The following is an 18550-nucleotide window of genomic DNA, read 5'->3' on the forward strand; positions in this document are numbered from 1 at the left end:
GGCGAGTCATTCACACCTGCTATCTGACAATTCGCGTTCTCCGATGCGTAAATACAACATTATTATTAAGCGCCTCAGCCCAGCCTGCCACTCCCACAGCCAGGGCTGGTGGTGCAGAAGGGCTGGAAGGGGCGGGGTGACCCAGGCCTCCTGGGCTGGGCTAGAGCCCCAGGAGGCGGCCCGGACCCTCCCCACAGGGCCCTGTGATTGGAGCAGGACGGAAGGAAGACTTTAAAACTTGGCCGGCGGCGTGGCGCGCCACCTGTTTGGAAGCTTTCCTGGGGAGTGGTGCTTCAGCGTCAGCTGCAGAGGGCATCTGGGTGAGACCTCACGGGAGTGGAAGAGGGGCCAGAACGGTCTCCATCACTTAGCTCGTGGCGTGAGCCTCTGCGCTGAACCCCCATCCAGTGGCCTCCGACTTTGAAGGTGGCCTACTGTGGGTAAGATTGCCAAGTTGGCTATAGAAGGTCGCACAGTGCGCTGAAGGCTGCCCCTGTGGCGAAAGAGTGTGGACCAGCTGCCTTGACCAGGTTGTACAGTGCGCTGAAGTTTGCCAAGTTGACTAAAAACAGGTGGCCGGTTTGGCTAAAGAAAGCGGCCCGTCTGATCGAAGGAGGTCCATTTGCAGGTTGGCTGACGCGTGCCATCGCCCAGAGGGTACCTGCACTCCCCGGCCACCACTGGCATGTACATGATGGAGCAGCCGTTGAAGGGCCACATGGCTGGCCAGCTGCAGCAGGGGCTGGCCCCCGAGAAGCCACGGCCCGCCGACCCGGCCCCTGACCCCATGGACAAGGTGAAGCGGCCCATGAACGCCTTCATGGTGTGGTCCAGCAGCCAGCGGCGCAAGATGGCCCAGGAGAACCCGAAGATGCACAACTCGGAGATCAGCAAGCGCCTGGGCGCCGAGTGGAAGCTTCTAAGCGACGCGGAGAAGAGGCCCTTTATAGACGAAGCCAAGCGCCTGCGGGCCACGCACATGAAGGATTACCCGGACTACAAGTACAAGCCCCGGCGCAAGAGCAAGGCTGCCCTCAAGAAGGACTCGGCCAAGTACGCGCTGTCCTCCGGGGCCATGATGGGCCACGGGCCCGGGGGCAGCCCGCGCATGGAGCCCTACACCTGGGCACACAATGCCGCTTATGCCCCCATGCAGGCCGACTCAATGGCCTACCAGCAGCAGTACCACCGCTACGACCTGGCCAGCCTGCAGTACCCTCCTGGCATGGGGCCGGGGCAGAACTACCTGAACGGAGGCGGAGCCTATAGGTGAGTGCGCCTTGAAGCCTGGGTCTGGGGTGGAGGTATGGCGTTGTAGGAAGAGGTGTTTACAAGTGAGTACACATTGCAGCTGGGGTGGCTTCACTGAGTCGCGGCACCTACAGGCGAGTGCGCCTTGAAGCCTGGACGCGGGGTGAAGGTATGACGTTGGATGTGCTTTCAAGTGCGTGTACCTTGCAGCCGGGGTAAAGAGGGGCTACAGGTGAGTGCGCATTGAAGCCTGGGCTTGGGGTGGAGGAATCGCGTTCATGGAGGAGCCGTGTCTGCAGGTGAGTGCTACTCGAAGCCGGGGCTTAGGGTATGAAGGGGTGTTGTCCGAGGACGCCTCTTTAGTGTACACCTTCATGACTCTTGTCACCCCCCCCCCCAAATCTATCCATGACCACCCTGGCAACTCAGCCGCAGTACCGGACGCACGTGCCATGGGCGAGCAGCTGTATTTTTTTTGCGCACCCTGCGCTCTGACAAGGCCTTAGCGGTCGTGGGGGCTTCCAAGCACTCTTTAGTATTGGGGCTGGTTTCCCTTGGATATCGCTCGGCGCGCGACCTCTGCCTGCACACCTGAACTCCCGCCCCTCCAAAACACACCATTTAAACGGAGGGATGTATACGGAAGTGCCCTTTTTGGGGGAAATTAGTACTACAATTTCTCCACGTGCTTAGAAGCGAACATGTATAGTGCACTTTGAGCAACATCTGGGCGTAAGCCTCGTGTTAATGGTGCTTGCTCTCCTCTCCCTTAAATAGCATATTACAAGTAAAATTTCTACATTGGGGGCCCTGCGCGTACGGGCAGCTTTGTAAGGTTGCCGGAGTGTCCAAAAATATAGTGATGTTAGAAGAGGTAGTGCCCAGCCCACTGGAGCGATCTATACGCACCAGCGTGAGTAACTGAGTTCAGAGTAGTGCTACGAAGCTGTATAAACTTCACTTCAACACTTGGCTATATAGAAGGCCCGAACGCGTGCGGTGAGCCTTGCTACGCTTGCTATCGGCTTTCTAATCGTTTTTCCTGGATGGGTGGACGCGTCACCCTGTTGGGTGCCATGCTGCTCCCGAAGAGTGGGTTGGCAGGACGAGTAACCTCCCGCAGGGCTGTGCAGACAGACTGCCGGCTGCTCGCGCTGAGAACTCCCTGCCTCGGGGCGCTACAGTTCTGCAGACGCTTCCCTGTCTAGGAATGGGGCCTGCTGCTGCTCGTTGCCTCTCCCCGTCGGGGGAAGCCTCGGCTGATGGATGACGTGGGGGTCTGCCCCGTTGCGCTCCCCTCTGCCCCCACTCCGCAGGAGCGGAGTGGGGAGCTCTGGCGCCGTCCGAAGGCGTCAGAGCGGCCCCTCTTCAAGCTCCCCTCAGCAGGTGCAGTTTATCACGCCCCCCATCTCGGTGGCTGCTCTCGCTGTTCATTACACCCTTACTTTCCAGATCTCCCTGGTTGGTTGGGGGTTGGGGGGGGGGGTGGCAGTCCGCAGGTCCTAGCTGAAAGTCCGGACAGGTGATGAAATCTTGAGTTGTCTGTTTGGCAGTAGCCAATGGGGTGAGGGCGCCTGCTGGCGGGAAGGGGCCCCTTTTCCACTGAAGGGAGCATGTGCTTCCACGGAGCAGGTTTTGGTGAGGGGGGGGGGGCGCATTTCTTGGCTCTATTGTAGAGCCCAGTGGGCGCTTAAGCCCCCATCAGGTCCCTGTAGGCTGAGTGGTGGGGGTGGGGGGGGGGGATTGGGTGAAGTGCTTAGTCATTTTAGATAAAACTAGAAGATTCTCTTAAGAGCACACCACCATTTCTTACTGGCCTTCAATTACTCCTACCCCAACTTTGTGGTACTCCCTTGGGTGCATTTTAGCGAGCCTGGCCGCAATTTCAAACGTCTGCTGGCCCATGAGGGAGGGGGGGGGGGGGTTGTTTAACATGCGCACCAGGCACGCAGCCCAGCCTTTGGCCTGCGGATTGAACTGTTCTCCAACATGCACACTGTGCTAGAATGGTGTGAGGGTTACAGATCTGTGCACCATGCACACTAGGCCAGCATTTCACCCTTTAACGTGAGGGTTAAACAGGTTTGTGCAACATGCACACTAGGCCAGCATTTAACCCTTTAACGTGAGGATTAAACAGATTTGTGCAACATGCACACCAGGCCAGCATTTCACCCTTTAACGTGAAGCTTAAACAGGTCTGTGCAACATGCACCCTGGCACAGTATTTCAACCTGTAGCTCACAGGTTACATCGATCTCCACAACATGCACACTAGGCCAGCATTTCACCCTTTAACGTGAGGATTAAACAGAGTTGTGCAACATGCACACCAGGCCAGCATTTCACCCTTTAACGTGAGGATTAAACAGATTTGTGCAACATGCACACTAGGCCAGCATTTCACCCTTTAACGTGAGGATTAAACAGATGTGTGCAACATGCACCCTGTCAGTATTTCAACCTGCGGCTCACAGGTTACACCAGTCTCCACACCGTGCACGCTAGGCCAGCATGAATCCCGTTTAGTCTGCAGTTTACAGACCTGTGCACCATGCACTCACACTGCGCCAGTATTTCAACCTGCGGCTTTCAAGTTGAAAAATACCTAGACTCTTATTACGAACTTCCATGCAAATAAAAAATACGACATACCGTTGCTACACAGTCCGATACCCCCTACGGGCGTACCACCGGGACAGTTGTACTTAACTGGTTTAACCATTGTCGCCAACACTAGGCTGCTGCGATGGGTGCGGCCTACCAACACCGGGCTGCCCGTATGCCAACATCGCCTTAGAATGTCAGAAGTAATTGATAAGAAACGTCATTCTTTCTGCCCTTTTCTTAGCTCTTCTTCCCTCCCCCGTCTTTCCCCCCCCCTGACTTTTTTTTTCTCTTATTATCGATATGGGGGGAGGGGGGTTAGCTAAACAAACGTGACACTGTCAGATGTATAAACTTTACCTGGGACAACCTATGCTAACCCTGTAACAATTTCTGGCTTGTTCTTGTACACAAAAATAAATAAAGCCTGCTGAAATGAAAAATTGTGCTGTTCGCACACCGGGGAAACTCGCAACGGTTACGACGAGTTTACCGTTTAGGAATAATTCTGTAAAACTACGTTATTCAGGGAGAGTTTGAGCAAAGCCCAACTTTTGATAGTGAAACAGTTACAGGAAACGCACATGAGCGAAATCCTTCTTTCCAGCAAAGTTTTCCACTTTTCTGGCCGTCGCAAAGTGCAAACGTTACATTGCAGGAAACATGCACATGTTGTCCGCTCCTCAACCCCTCTCTCCGGAGAGCACACAGCTTTGCTCTGTACCCGAGGGCTGAACTGATGCATGCAGGGGGGGGGGGGGTAGGTTGGGGCAATGGGGCTGTAAGGTGGGTGTAAGGGGAGCGAAGCATGTACATCTAATTGCCCAATGTGGAACCATAAAACCTGGGGTCCATTCCTGCGCCCCCTCCCTGTTGACCACACTGTGTGATCTTGGGCTAGTGATACTCACAGCACAGCCCGAGGGCCGCCTTTCCATGCGGGACCATAGGCTACAGCTGCACTGGGCTGCTTTTATTCAATTCAACTCGAACATGACACAAATCACACATAGCTAAGCATTTATTTAGAGGTTAATTGAAGTTTAAGAAAGGAATTGGCATAGCTTAATTCTAGGAACATCCTATTTGTTGAAGCAGTCTTGCAGCAAATGTGTAACAAGCATTGGCATAGCCAATAGGTCTCGCCTTTGGGACCTTATAAGTGTTTAGCCCTGCAACAGTTGCATAACTAAATACTTATAAGGTCCCAAAAGCGAGACCTATTGACTATGCCAAGCGGCCCTGCGGCCGCGAAAGTGATCGGCGAGACCTAAAAATGGTCTCTTCAAAATTAAAGTGTATTTCATCAACAAGGAGAACCGTTTCTTTTTAGTCCCATCAGATTATATCGGTGCATTGAGAAGTCTTGTTTTTTAAAGTGGTAGTTTTCAAACGTGAACATTCCTGCTTCCACCCACCCTGACAATGCCAGCAGTGAACTAAGAGGCACGTCCGTTATGTGCCATCTTAGGGTTGACTGGGTTCCTATTGTACATGAACTAAGTTATTAAATCGATATCAGCAGAAGAGCTTTTACGGTGCACAACCTGGAGTCCTGTATTCCGATGTCGTCTCGTATGCAATGATGAAGAAAAAGGAAGGAGAGAAGGTGAAACACAATTTTGTAGGATCACACAATTTGGTGAGCTGTGTTTAAACTCAGGTTTTCTGGCTTCACATGGTGAATGCAATTTAGCCACTGGATGTATATATCTTGCTTTTCATAAACCCAACTGCCCCCCCCCCCCACCCCCAGGCCTCAGTCACATCAAAGACCAAACTTTTTGATCCTGGGAATATGTTTGAATACCCATGGCCTAGGGGCAATAGTTTTATTTCACTTGGCCTCCATTTTCTTCACCACTCAAATAAATGTCCCATTTCACCACTGATCCTTTACGGGTTCCGGAGTTGCTTGCTACTTGCCGAATAAGCACTTCAACACTTAATCAGGGGCAGCAAGTGCCATTTGAAGGCAAACCATTTCATCAGCATCATGTCTTTATTTCCATCACATAGATCCAAAAGTGTGCAGCACAAGTAAATTCCAACAGAATAAAAAGCAATTTCCTTTGTATGTTAAAAAGGCTTGCATAAAACACTTTTAAATGTGCGGGGTGCAACTGGATAAGAGAAAGCAACCCTATTCCCACTTCTATCCCTCCACTAGCCTTCTGAACCCAAATAACTGACTAACATATTCACCAGTCAAATTACTTGTTTTTCACTATACTAATTCACCACTAATCCTCCTTAATGGACTTTGGAGAAGCATGCTACTCGCCGAAAAAGCGCTTTGACTCCTCCTCAGGGCGAGTAAGCGCTATATAAATGCAATTACAATATATTTGAGGACCTCCAAATACATGACTTCAGGATGTGTGCTCTGAAACCTTCTGTGTTTGATTTAATAAACTATAATGTGGTTCATGTACATAAGCACCCCAAGAGTGCACATAACGGACTTGCCTTAGTTCATTATTGGCATTGTTGGGGAGGGAGGAGAAACCTGTTTTTAAATTCGTGTTTGAAAACTCACTCAAAAAAAATTCAATGCAGTGATGTAATCTGTTTTACTGAGGTGACGCGCCTCTGTATGTTGATGAAATATACACGAGACTTTCATATTTTTACACGTTATCTGCAAGAGGTCTTTAAAATGGTGTTCCTAAAGTAGGGCATGCAGGATATCCTATTTACTTCCTTTAACTGCAATTGATCTGTAAATAAATGCTTGCCCTTTAATATAACATAATTTTAATGTTAGTGCGGAGTCGAGTAAACACCAGTCCAGTCCAGAGCTGCGGTTGACCACGTGGCCACACGTAAAGCTCAGGAGTACGGCTGCTGGAGACCTTCTGTGGGGCGGAGGCAGGGCTGGTCTGGCCATCAGTTGCTAGAGACTTTCATAGGTTGTGTGGGCGGGGGCTGGTCTACCATTTGTCACCATAGAAACTTTAATAGTTTGCAGAGGTTAGTCTGGCCATCAGTCCAACAAAGACTTTCATAGGGTGTGGCGGCTGGTCTTGTCATCAGTTACCATAGGCTGATAGGTTGTAGGAGCTGGTCTTGCCATCAGTCCACCATAGAGACTTTCATAGCCTGTTGTGGGACTGAGGGCTGGTCTTGCCATCAGTTACCATAGGCTGATAGGTTGTAGGAGCTGGTCTTGCCATCAGTCCACCATAGAGACTTTCATAGCCTGTTGTGGGACTAAGGGCTGGTCTTGCCATCAGTCCACCATAGAGAATTTCATAGCCTGTTGTGGGACTGATGGCTGGTCTTGCCATCAGTTACCATAGGCTGATAGGTTGTAGGAGCTGGTCTTGCCATCAGTCCACCATAGAGACTTTCATAGCCTGTTGGGGGACTAAGGGCTGTTCTTGCCATCAGTCCACCATAGACTTTCATAGCCTGTTGGGGGACTAAGGGCTGGTCTTGCCATCAGTCCACCATAGACTTTCATAGCCTGTTGTGGGACTAAGGGCTGGTCTTGCCATCAGTCCACCCTAGAGACTTTCATAGCCTGTTGTGGGACTGAGGGCTGGTCTTGCCATCAGTTACCAGACTGACATGCTGTGGGGGCAGGGGAGGGTCTTGCCATCAGATGCCAAGCTGCGAGTGTGCTGAGGAAGGGGTGTGCCATGAGGAGGGTCCCTGGATGTTGGCCTGGTCTTTCCTCTCCTCCGGCATCCTTCACTGTTCGCTGATGCTTCACGGCTGTTCTGCCACAGGGCGGGTGCCATGTGGGTGTCTGCTCCTGCCTCTCCTCTTGTGGCAGATGATTTACCTGGGGTAGGGGTATGGTGGCTGCTGGTGCTGTGGAGAGGTGCAGTGCTGTCTGGCTCAGAACAGTGCTTTTATTGTATTGTAATTGCATTTATATAGCACTTACTACCCCTGACGAGGCGTTGAAGAAGTGCTTTTTGGGCGAGTAGCACGCTACTCACTAACCCATAAAGGATTAGTGGTGAATTAGTGAAATATGAAAGTAATTTGAGCGATGGATCTGTTAGTCAGTTGTTTCCATTCGGAAGGATAATGGAGGGATAGCGGAGGGAAACGGTTTGCATTTATATAGCGCTTGCTACTCCTGGTGAGGAATTGGAAGTGCTTTTCGGCGAGTAGCACACTACTCCGGAACCCATAAACGATTATTCATGGATTAGTATAGTGAAATATTAAATTAATTTGTGGTGGACGTGTCAGTCTGTATTGAAAAGGATAGTGGTGGGATAGAGGGAATATTTTAGAATTATTTTTTTCAAGCTCAATTTATGGTGCACTGAGCTGTGGTATCATGAGCTTTTAGTGGGGACCTTGCGCCAGTGCTTTATTTGAGCTGGTGGTTTCCGGTGTTCAGCACTGGCACCTAATTGTCAACACCGGCACTTAAGACAAGTTGTGTAGCGATGAGAAGTTTCTTAATTCAATATCCATTACAAATAGCCATACCTGTCCCCCAAGCCGTTCTTATAGTTGTGGGGGCCTGAAACCGTCTGAATTGTCACGTGCAGCGGTGTGATGGTTATTACTTGTGTAGGTGCTGGCAGGGCAAGCTGTGATGCCCCCCTAACAATGGCCCTGCCCCTTATTTGTTTACAAATTAAGCACTGCCTCACACGGTTTCCTGGGCTCTTGTCTAAACCAAAAATTCCGCTATTGTCCTCGTGAAAAGTTCCTCGGTTTACTTGGCTGAGGAATGAAGGGCGTGGCTTCTGATTTCGGGATTCGAGTAACTCCTCTAGTTTTCCCTGCGTGAGGCGACGGTGAGATGGAACACGGCAGAGGTATGCTTACTTGCCTTCTATGCACTTACGTAAAGGAATGCCTTTCGGAAGCCTTTTCCACCATGCACCGGTCCCCCGAGCTAGGAAACACCTTCCTGGATAAGTTCGCCCCTCTAACAGTACTGTTATCGACCTCGGAAGGATGGGAGGCTGAGTTGTCAGCAGTGAGTGTCTAACTCGCAGAGTCATCTTATCTGTCACATGTTTGCCGAATAGTTCCCCTCATAGCAGGCAAGGGCCTGTGGGGGGGGGGGGGGGGGGAAATCACTCGCTCAGTTTCCGGAACCTTGACCGAGCCCGGCAGGTCTCCCACTTGTACCTTCTGGGGCCAGATTTGTTTTTGGCATCCTTTACCCCTCCCTCCCAGACTTCCACCCCCTCTCGGCAGGCCCCGGCAGGAGGGCCGAGGTGCGGGGCAGGTGTCTGTTGGAAAGTTACACCCCGAACCAGAAAAACTGGTCACGGAGAATGCGGTGCGAGTCACGGCTCTGGGGCGGGGAGGTTCACCGGCGGGTGGATGGGGCAGGGGCCAGGCTGCTTCCCACCCAAAAGGAATTCCATCTTAAAGTGGGTTCGTGCATCGAAAGAATTTAATTTCTTCGGGGCCTCTTCGGAGCCTCTTAGGATGGCCAAATGACCGCCTCAGATGAGCATGGGCGCACATAAGTGAAACCAAGAGAAAGGGCTCCCCTTTTGTCTTTTGTGCGCTGACGGATGTAGTTCTGGTGCCCCGGTGCCACTACACCTGCTGCCCTTTTCTAAATGAGCGCACATCGCTACCATTTGCATTGCTTTAATTGAATTCGAGTTTACAAACTTATTTTTATCTAGAACCTGAAAGCCGAGCGTTTGTCAGGAATGTTCCATCCAAAACATGGGCCTTTTTGGCCTGTTATTGCCTGACTTCCGCTTTGGCAGAGCGCGATGGGATACCTTGTTACCCTCCCCCCTTTGTTCCTCTGTACGTGATGGGCTAGCCCCTATGCTTATCGGGGACTGACAGCGGTTTACAGCTGCTAGGATCCCTGGAGGTGCCTAGAAGACTAAGGCACCTCATCTGCGATGCCCAAAGGATGGGTTTACATATATTCCCCCGAGTTCCCTCCCCCTGAACTAGATACAACTTGTAGGTAACTTGTTAACGTGCTCAGTCTTTCTTGTGTACCTTTGTAACGGTGTAGATGTAACTTTTTAATGTTAGTGTATCTTGTGCACTTTATGTAAGTTGGTTCTTTTGTAAAGCGCTCCGATATCTTTGGATTAAGCTCGCACTGTATAAAACTGCATTAAATAAATAAAAAAAATACACATGTAGTTTAACTGCTGTCATTTGGGGTGGATTTTGCGCAAACCCTCGTCTGGCTTTCTGCCTCTGGTTTATATACGGTTAGTCGCTGTTCATCACGTTCTCCTGGTTTTGTGTGTGTGTGTGTGGGGGAGGGGGGGGATGGCATGGCGATGTCATGTCAAGGGACATGTCAAGTTTGAACTGACTGGTGACCGGGCACGTCCATTTTGTTTTCTCCACAGCCTGCAGTACGGAGCCCCCGCGCAGCAGACGTCCCCCGGCATGAGTGTCAAGCAGGAGCCCGGCTCTCGCTCCCCGGGGCCCGTGCCCCCCCACCACCGCAGCGGACTGCAGGCCAGCGACTTCCGCGACATGATGAGCATGTACGGCCTGAGCAGCGGCGACATGTCCGAGTCCGCGGGCCAGCGGGTCTACCACGCCTCCCAGCCCCACTACCAGAACTTGGTGCTGAACGGGACCTCGCCGCTGACGCACCTGTGAGCACCCATGGGACCAGGCCAGAGGCGGAGCCTGGGGGTGGCTTGGATCCACCTGCCCTTTGAATGGCCATCTGGAGGGAACATGGGCCTGTCCAGGAACAACGAAGGATTTTGTCAGACTAAAGAATGGCCCTCCCTTGCTGACACTTGGGACCCTGAAAAGTGCCTTCAGTGGCGACGTGGCTCTAACGGCTTCCTCCCACCCGAGCATGGACGTGCCTTTTAATTTTCCGGACAGCTGGTTTTTATCTAGTACTGTGCAGTTTCTCCACCTGTCCACTGAGCTCAGCCATTAAGGAGTGTTGAGCACCCGGGCCAATGCTCTTCTGGAAGGCTCCACCCTGGACGTGGAGGAGCATAGAGCTAGATTTGTGGCAAGAATGTCTCCACTAGGGAATTTCTTCCAACTCCATTTCAATTTGCACCTGAATGCTTTCTGTGAATTGGTGTGCGATGGACCACCATGGACTGGTGCCTTTGGTACTGGTTGGGGTGTATGGGGACTGTTGCACATGCCAAATGTGGCAGATCATCCTGGGAGATGCTGTGGAGGGCGGTGAATGGAAGATGGGCAAACGGTCAATGGTGGTGTTGAGCAGAAGATGGCAGATGTCAAGGGGGGTGTCTAGCAGAATGACTGAAGGGTCATGGGTGGTGTCTGGAAGATGTCTGAAAGGTCATTGGAAGTGTCCAGCAGAAGATGGCTGATGCATCAAGGTTGATGTCTAGTCAGTGGCCAAAGGGACTCTGCTTCCACTGTGTAGGGTTGCCCCAAAGTCTTAGGCGGCAGTTGCCCTGGCAAGAAGGGTTTACTTACAGCTTCAGGGGGTCTTGGTGGTAATGAAGCCGGTCGGAGCGTAGTGTTGACTGCACTAGTCTGTTTCTGTTGAGTGGGGGGGGGGGGGGGCTGTGGCATTTCTAGCTTCTAAGGCTGCCTTGTGTGTGTGTGTATATATGTGTGATTTGTATATATGTGTATATACGTGTATGTATCTCGGATTTGCAGGTACTGAACAGCATTCCCCAGCACCTGGCCCTCGGGGCTATCCCCATGAACAACCAGGTTGCCCGCCTGAGACCGGTTGAGTAGCCAGTGGGTGCTGCCACCTGTCATGAGATGGGTCCCAACTTGTTGCGAGCTGCCGCTGTGAACTCTGCACGCCCCTTTGTTCTCCATTTGATTGTACTGTTCTGAGAAGCGGTAGTTTGATTTAATTCGCCCTATGCTCAGAAGTGTGTTCCTAGAAGCCAGGCAGGTTTTTAAAGGTCGTCCAATGCCTCCGCAGGGCAGCGGTGACGCACACTGCCGGCTTCCGCTCCCTGACTGGGCGTGGCCATGACGGCCCGTCATGCTCCGTCTGAGGGCCTCGCCCCTTTGGGAACACTGACAGTGGGCTCGCTAACTGTCTTCTTGGAGGGGGTGGGGTGCGTTCTTCTGTTCCCCCTCTAAAAGCTTCAGATTCCATTGTCCAATGAAACCCCTTTTAGGCTGAATCACTGGTTTTCCTGCTCTTGATGTGGGTCGTGTTCATTCATATGCAGATCTATTGGACTGTGCGTGTGGACCCCCCCCCCCCCTCCCTTCACCCTCTTGGAATCTGTGCTCCACTTTCAGTCTTTCTCTGTTCTCTATCCGAGGTGGGGCTTCTAAAGTGATCCGTATTTGGCCTCCGTGTGTTTCTCTCAAGTGCAGGAGGCTGGTGGAAACCGAGGGCACTTCTCCACCCTTCGTCCAGGAGCTTCTGAACTTCCCTCCCCAGCATTGGTCTTTGCAGGGGTGTTTTCCAGCTGCAATGTTTCCACTTGGTGATGGGATGGCCTGTGTGCGCCTGCAGCAACGCTGGTACCTGTGGTGGGCGGGTGCTTTCCCCATGACCGTACCTTTAACCATTACTCGTACTCTCCCCATGACCGTACCTTTAACCGGTACTCGTACTAGCCCCATGACCGTACCTTTAACCATTACTCGTACTCTCCCCATGACCGTACCTTTAACCATTACTCGTACTCTCCCCATGACCGTACCTTTAACCATTACTCGTACTCTCCCCATGACCGTACCTTTAACCATTACTCGTACTCTCCCCATGACCGTACCTTTAACCGGTACTCGTACTCTCCCCATGACCGTACCTTTAACCGGTACTCGTACTCTCCCCATGACCGTACCTTTAACCGGTACTTGTACTCTCCCCATGACTGTACCTTTAACCGGTACTCGTACTCTCCCCATGACCGTACCTTTAACCAGTACTCGTACTCTCCCCATGACCGTACCTTTAACCAGTACTCGTACTCTCCCCATGACCGTACCTTTAACCGGTACTCGTACTCTCCCCATGACCGTACCTTTAACCATTACTCGTACTCTCCCCATGACCGTACCTTTAACCATTACTCGTACTCTCCCCATGACCGTACCTTTAACCATTACTCGTACTCTCCCCATGACCGTACCTTCAACCAGTTCTCCTTGCCCATGAGCTCTTGGACCCGAACCAATGACTGGCCTTTACTCTGGATGGTGCAGGGGGGCCTGTCCTGAGCACAGCGTCTTCCGGGAGGGAGGGTCTGAGGTTGTTCAGCTGCTTGAATGGCAGGGGATGCACCATGTCTCGATGTGTTATTTGTACAGTAGTGACCCCGTCTTATCTTAATGTTGTACATACAATAAAACCTTCCCCTACCTATGTGTGCTCCCCGTCTCCTTTGTTCCACCAGTCATGGTTGCGCTGCTGCCGGTTTCGGTCTCTGGGGGTTGAGTGTGAATGATGGCACTCTCTCGGATCCTGTTTAGGGGGCACAGGACTCGCATGAGAACTCGGGGTCTTTTGCTGACCAACCGGAGCACAAGACCAGTGCTTTCACTTTCTCCATCCTTCCAGCAGGACATCTGGCTTGCGACTGAAAGGCTGCTCCCCCTTATGGCAAGGTGTGGTCCCCTTGTCTCCAGAGTGGTTGAAGGAGCAAGTTGGCTTTACCAGGTTTGTAGAGTGCGCTGTCACTCGGGAGGGTGTGCAGGTGCAGTGCAGGTGAGTCTGGCCACACCTAGGGCCCAGCGGGACAACTTAAGAGCTTCTGCCTCACTTCTTGAATTCTGCAAGAAGCTGAAGACCCGGCATTAAGTGTAGTGGCAAGTCGTTCCACTCGTTGGGTGATAGAAGACTTGATGTGTTTCTTTTGTGAGATGTGTAGAAGTCCGGAGAAGCAGAGGGGTCTGAATGGTTTGAAGTCTCATGCAATTGAGGTATGCTGGGCCAGTGTTGTGTAGTGCCTTGCAAATGTGGGTGAGAAGTTTGAACTACCGTTGTGTTGTCGAGGGTTACCAGTGGACCTCCAGGGGTGGAGTGATGTGACTGCGGTATGGGAGGTTGAGTGGTTCTGGCTGCAGTGAATTGCATGATCTGCAGCCTTCTGGTGAGTTTTGTTGTTCCCGGTATAGTGTTCCCGTAGTCCATCTTGCTTGTGACAAGAGCATGCATTGTGGGTTTCTGGGTGTTGATTGGGCCAATTTGAAAATCTTCCTCCGCATTTTCAGGGTTTAGAAGCTTGTGACTGCGTGGACTTGGGTGGTCGTATCGAGTTTGCCATCAATGACGATCCTCTGGTTCTTGATATGGGTAGTAGGGTCTGGGTGTCTGTTCTAGCGGTGGTCGCCTCCAGGTGTGAAGTGCTCTTCCCCAAGATCACTACTTTGATCTTGTGAGTGTTCAGCTTTAGATGGTTTATTGCAGAATTCAGCAGATGAGGTCTCGGCTGTCGGAGGTGAACGGTGCCAGGCTTTCAGACTAGTCTTTCCAATCAGGAAGGAGCAGATCTATTTGAGTGTCCTTAAATTCTGATGTTGTGCGGGCGTTGGTATGGGATAGGGTGGGAGACTGTCAGATGTTGCGGTGCAGTCCAGGAGGGTGAGGGAGGCCGTGCCTCTGTCTAGAGAGTACTCACAAACATTTTCCCAGGGGCCAGAACGTGTGGTCTGCGATGTGACCGTGGGCCGCATTGATGCCAGATGGGTGCAGTTGAACCGGGGTTGGGCATTGGTCATAAGGTGGGTGTAGGTGAAGCAAAGCATATACATCTACTTGCTGAATTGCACAACGTGAAGCCAGAAAACCTGCGATTAATCCCTGGCTTCACCATTTTACCAAAATGTGTGATCCTAGGCAATAGTTTATTTCACTTTCCGTCCTTTCTCTTCATTATCACATATGAGGATCTCGAAATACAGGACTTCGGGGTGCACGCTGTACGAAACCTATTCCTGTGTTTAATTTAATAAGCTTGAATATTAGGAACTCAAGTCACCCAAAGAGTGCACATAACTAGTTTGCGTCTTCAGTTTACTGTTGCCATTGTTGTCAGGGTGAGGTGAATAATTAATGCATCTAAATTCGTGTTTGAAAAGCATCGCTTTTAAAATAATACTTCTCAATGCACTGAGTCTGATGTACTAAAGTGAAAAGGATTTGCAAATTAATTAAATGCACTTTTTGAATGAAAGCGAATTTATCCTATTTTTACATGACTTTAAAAATGAAAGTGTCCCTAAAGTTGAGTGGTGAGAACTCAAGTTACTGCCTTTGACACCAATTAACCTTTAAATAAATGCTTGTCTGTTTATTCAACATCTGTGTTATTGTTGGCATCTCTCCAGTAAACAGCTGAGTGCTGCTGTACATCAAGGGGCTGCATGTAAATGTCAGGAGGGCCGCATGCTGCCCCCGGGCCGTACTTTAAGTATTAAGGGTCTAGACCCATACGATATCCACCTTCCTACACAACCCCCCCCCCCCCCCCAAACGAAAGGAGATGAGGCTGGCCTTGACAAGGTAAGCCTCTATTGCCTGAGTGGCCATATAAGGAAGAACCAGCACTGGCATGGTTACCCCCTGTCTCATGGTCCACTAAGCAATCCCTCACCCTAAGGGTATCAGAGGGTCTCCACCATAGGGAATCTCTACCTTTGGTGTGCCTTTGCAAAGTAAAGGGCTGGTGTTGAGATGGAGTACTGAAGTGAGTGTCCTCAAAGTGAGGCCTCAGCTTCCTCCAATCATCCTCCACCATGGATGCCTTTCTTTCTTTCACTGAGTTGCACTGTGCTCTCAGGGTCAGCCTCTGGCTACCTAAAGCTGGAGGCTGGGTCCCTTTTGTGGGCTTACTGGAGGGACAGGTCAGGTTTGGGGCCCTAAGGTCCCATGTTTGCCTGTGCCTAACAGAATCCCTCTGGGGGAGGTCCCTAACTACCTGTAAAGGGGATCCCTCAGGAATGTTTTTACCCATCACCTGGATAGGGCTACTAGCCAGGCAATCCTCATTCTTTTGATGGGGGGGTTCTTGTGGACAGGGGCCCTCCTGGGGTCCACTGGCCTCCCTGACCTCTGCAGCCCTGGGCTGACTGAGGCAGGGTAGAGAGAGGCAGGCTACCTGCACCAGACTGGGGCCCCCCTTGGAAGGGGCCACTGACATCAGAGGCTCTGCCAGGCCAGGCCTGGCTACCTCTGGGGCAGTTCCTTCACAAGGGGTGAGGTCAGATCCCTGAGGAGGCTGACCTTTTCCTAATGTCTGGGGCGAGGGATACTTTTCTTCCTCCCCACTACTCTGTTTGTGTGGAGTGATCCATAGTTTCAGGCTTCACTACACCTATGTCAGTCTGAGTATAGGCTGAGACCATTACAGCCTTGCCAACCTTTTCAGGGGGGCACTCAGTTTGTGTTTGAGCTGTGACTGTCACAGCTCTGCCAGTCTCTACAGGGAAGTCTGTCTTTGCCTGGGCTGTGGCTACCACTGCCCTTCCAACCTTTTCAGGGAGGAAATCTACTTGGACAGGGGTTGTGGCTGGCACAACCCCACTACCCTTTTGTGAAAGGCCTACCATTTTGGAATGGGTGTCTTGTTCAACTCCAGCCCAAGCTGAGAGTTCTAAGTCATTCCCCAGTAAGCAGCCCACAGGCAAGGTTGGAGACACTGCCACCCTTTTAGGGCCAGTGACCCCTCCCCAGCTGAGACATACCTCTGCCATGGGATGACTGTTCTGTTTGCCATCAATGTTAGTTACCTGGTATGAGAAACCAGGCAAAAGCTGCTCAGAGGGAACTAGCCTATGGGCCACCATAGTGATGCTAGCTCCAGTGTCTCTGTAGGCCTCAGCTTATCTACCATTGATGTAGGGCTCCTGTCTGTACCTACCCAAAGTGTTGGGACAGGCAGTGAAGTTGGCAAACCCCATGCCACCATCAGACAAGAGTAGCTGCTGTAGGGGAATTGGCTAAGCCAGGGTCCCCCTGTGTTCCCCAAGAAAACCCAACCAAATTTTTGGGGGCACTCCCACCACCTGGGGGATTACTGCTGACAGTAATAGGTGGTGTGACAGGAGTAGTTGGAGGAAGAGGTTTGTTTTTAGCCTTTGGGCAACTGCTGTCAGTTTTCCAATGCCCAGGAGTTTTACACTCATGGCAGTAACGCTTTTTAACTGTGGTAGAGGAGGGAGCTTGGGACCCACCACCCTGTGTGGAGTTTTGGGGCCCTGAGGAAGATTTCTCTTTTGTTTTATCCCCACCCTTCTCTTGAGGCTTGGTGGTATCTTTCTTTTGGTCACCACCCTGATTTTTAGGCCTAATCCTGGTCCTGACCTATTTATCTACCCTCTTTCCCAATTCTTGGGGAGAGGTCAAATCTGAGTCTACCAGGTGTTGATGGAGAAGCTGGTTCTGACAATTACTAAGGATCTGCTCCCTCATAATCAAGTTGTACAATCCTGTATAGTCCTGCACCTTGCTGCCAGTTAACTAACCTTCCAAAGCTTTAGTGGCACAATCCACAAAATCAGACCAGTCCTGTGTCTGTGTCTTCTGGGTGTCTCTGAACAACAACCTATATTGCTCAGTGGTTAAGCCAAACCCATCTATCAGAGCACTCTTCAGGACTTTGTAATTGTTAGCATCCTCATCACTAACTGTGAGGAGCTTGTCTCTACCTTTGTCAGAAAAGGAGAGCCACAAGATAGCTGCCCACTGACTCTGGGGTACCTGCTGTACTTTGCAGGCCCTCTCCAAAGCAGTCATCCACTTGTGGATGTCATCCCCATTCTGATATGGGGGGGGGGACTATCTTGCTTAGGTTTCTATGGTCATAAGACCTATCCCTATCTCTAGGAATGTTGCTGCCACCAGTGGGTTCTGACCCACACAATTTTTGCTCTCTAGCCAGAGCAAGCTTCTCCTTGGCAAGGGCAAGTTCTTCCCTCTGAATCCTCAGATTAGCTTCCCTCATTCTGGCTTCATGCTCCTTTCTCTCAGGGGAAGTCATTCCCCTGTGAGAGGAAGCATTAGAGATGCTAGAGATATGGGAGTGGATGGATTCCCTTGAAGGGGATCTGTCCCTCCTGCTTCTCTGTGTAAGCCTACTTGGGGGTCTGTATGGGGGGACCCCATGCAAACTCCCATGTAAGCTTAGGTTAGCCTGGCTAAGTCTTCCTACTTGGCCCTGGCTGTCTACCTCTTCATCTGAAGCCCCATCTGACTCCTCTGTGGTGGGTAGACCCTTATCTACAGCTATGGCACCATACTTGGCAGCTCTTTCAGCATCATAGGCCTCCAGAAGCTCCACTAGCTGTCTAAGGGTAGGGTTGGAACCCTGTTTTAATCTCCTGGAGGTACACAGTTGTCTCATCTCCTGGAAAGTGAATGCATCATATCTAGAGGGAACCTGTCTAGGATTCTCCTCTCCTGAGGGAGCATCAGTGTGATCTCCATCCAGGGGCATGATTCTAGTGAGGGTGTGGTGTGTGCACCTACCTACACTAGTTGTATCTACTAAACCTCTCTAGTAGTTGTAGTCAGGGTGTGTTACTCCCTTCAACCTACAACCACTAAGTCCAGTAGGACTTAAGTATTATAATCTATGTTATATGTACCTAAACAATATCTGTGTGATCTTTCAATTTAGTATCTCAAGATTACAATGGTATTACAACAGCAAGCTCAGATCCCAACCGCTGCTCACCAATGTGAGAAGTTGGCCTGATGTATGATGTCACTAGTTCTAGTGTACACCTTGTATCAGTCCAAACCCCCTTATGGTGATTGGTTGTAAAGTCAACCTTATAGACCAGCTAT

The 18550-nt window shown here is 51.0% G+C and overlaps 1 protein-coding gene across 1 annotated transcript; it reads left to right on the plus strand.

Moving 5' to 3' along the window:
• Window positions 1-508: 508 nt before the first annotated feature.
• Window positions 509-13126, plus strand: LOC146782958 (transcription factor Sox-19b-like). Its single transcript, XM_085640023.1, has 2 exons — window positions 509-1269; window positions 10179-13126. Exons 1-2 carry the CDS (start codon window positions 686-688, stop codon window positions 10435-10437), a joined length of 843 nt encoding a protein of 280 aa, XP_085496149.1. The 5' UTR covers window positions 509-685; the 3' UTR covers window positions 10438-13126.
• Window positions 13127-18550: the final 5424 nt, after the last annotated feature.

Source organism: Triturus cristatus, chromosome 12 (genome assembly GCF_964204655.1).
Source record: "Triturus cristatus chromosome 12, aTriCri1.1, whole genome shotgun sequence".
Classification (NCBI taxonomy): Eukaryota; Metazoa; Chordata; class Amphibia; order Caudata; family Salamandridae; genus Triturus; species Triturus cristatus.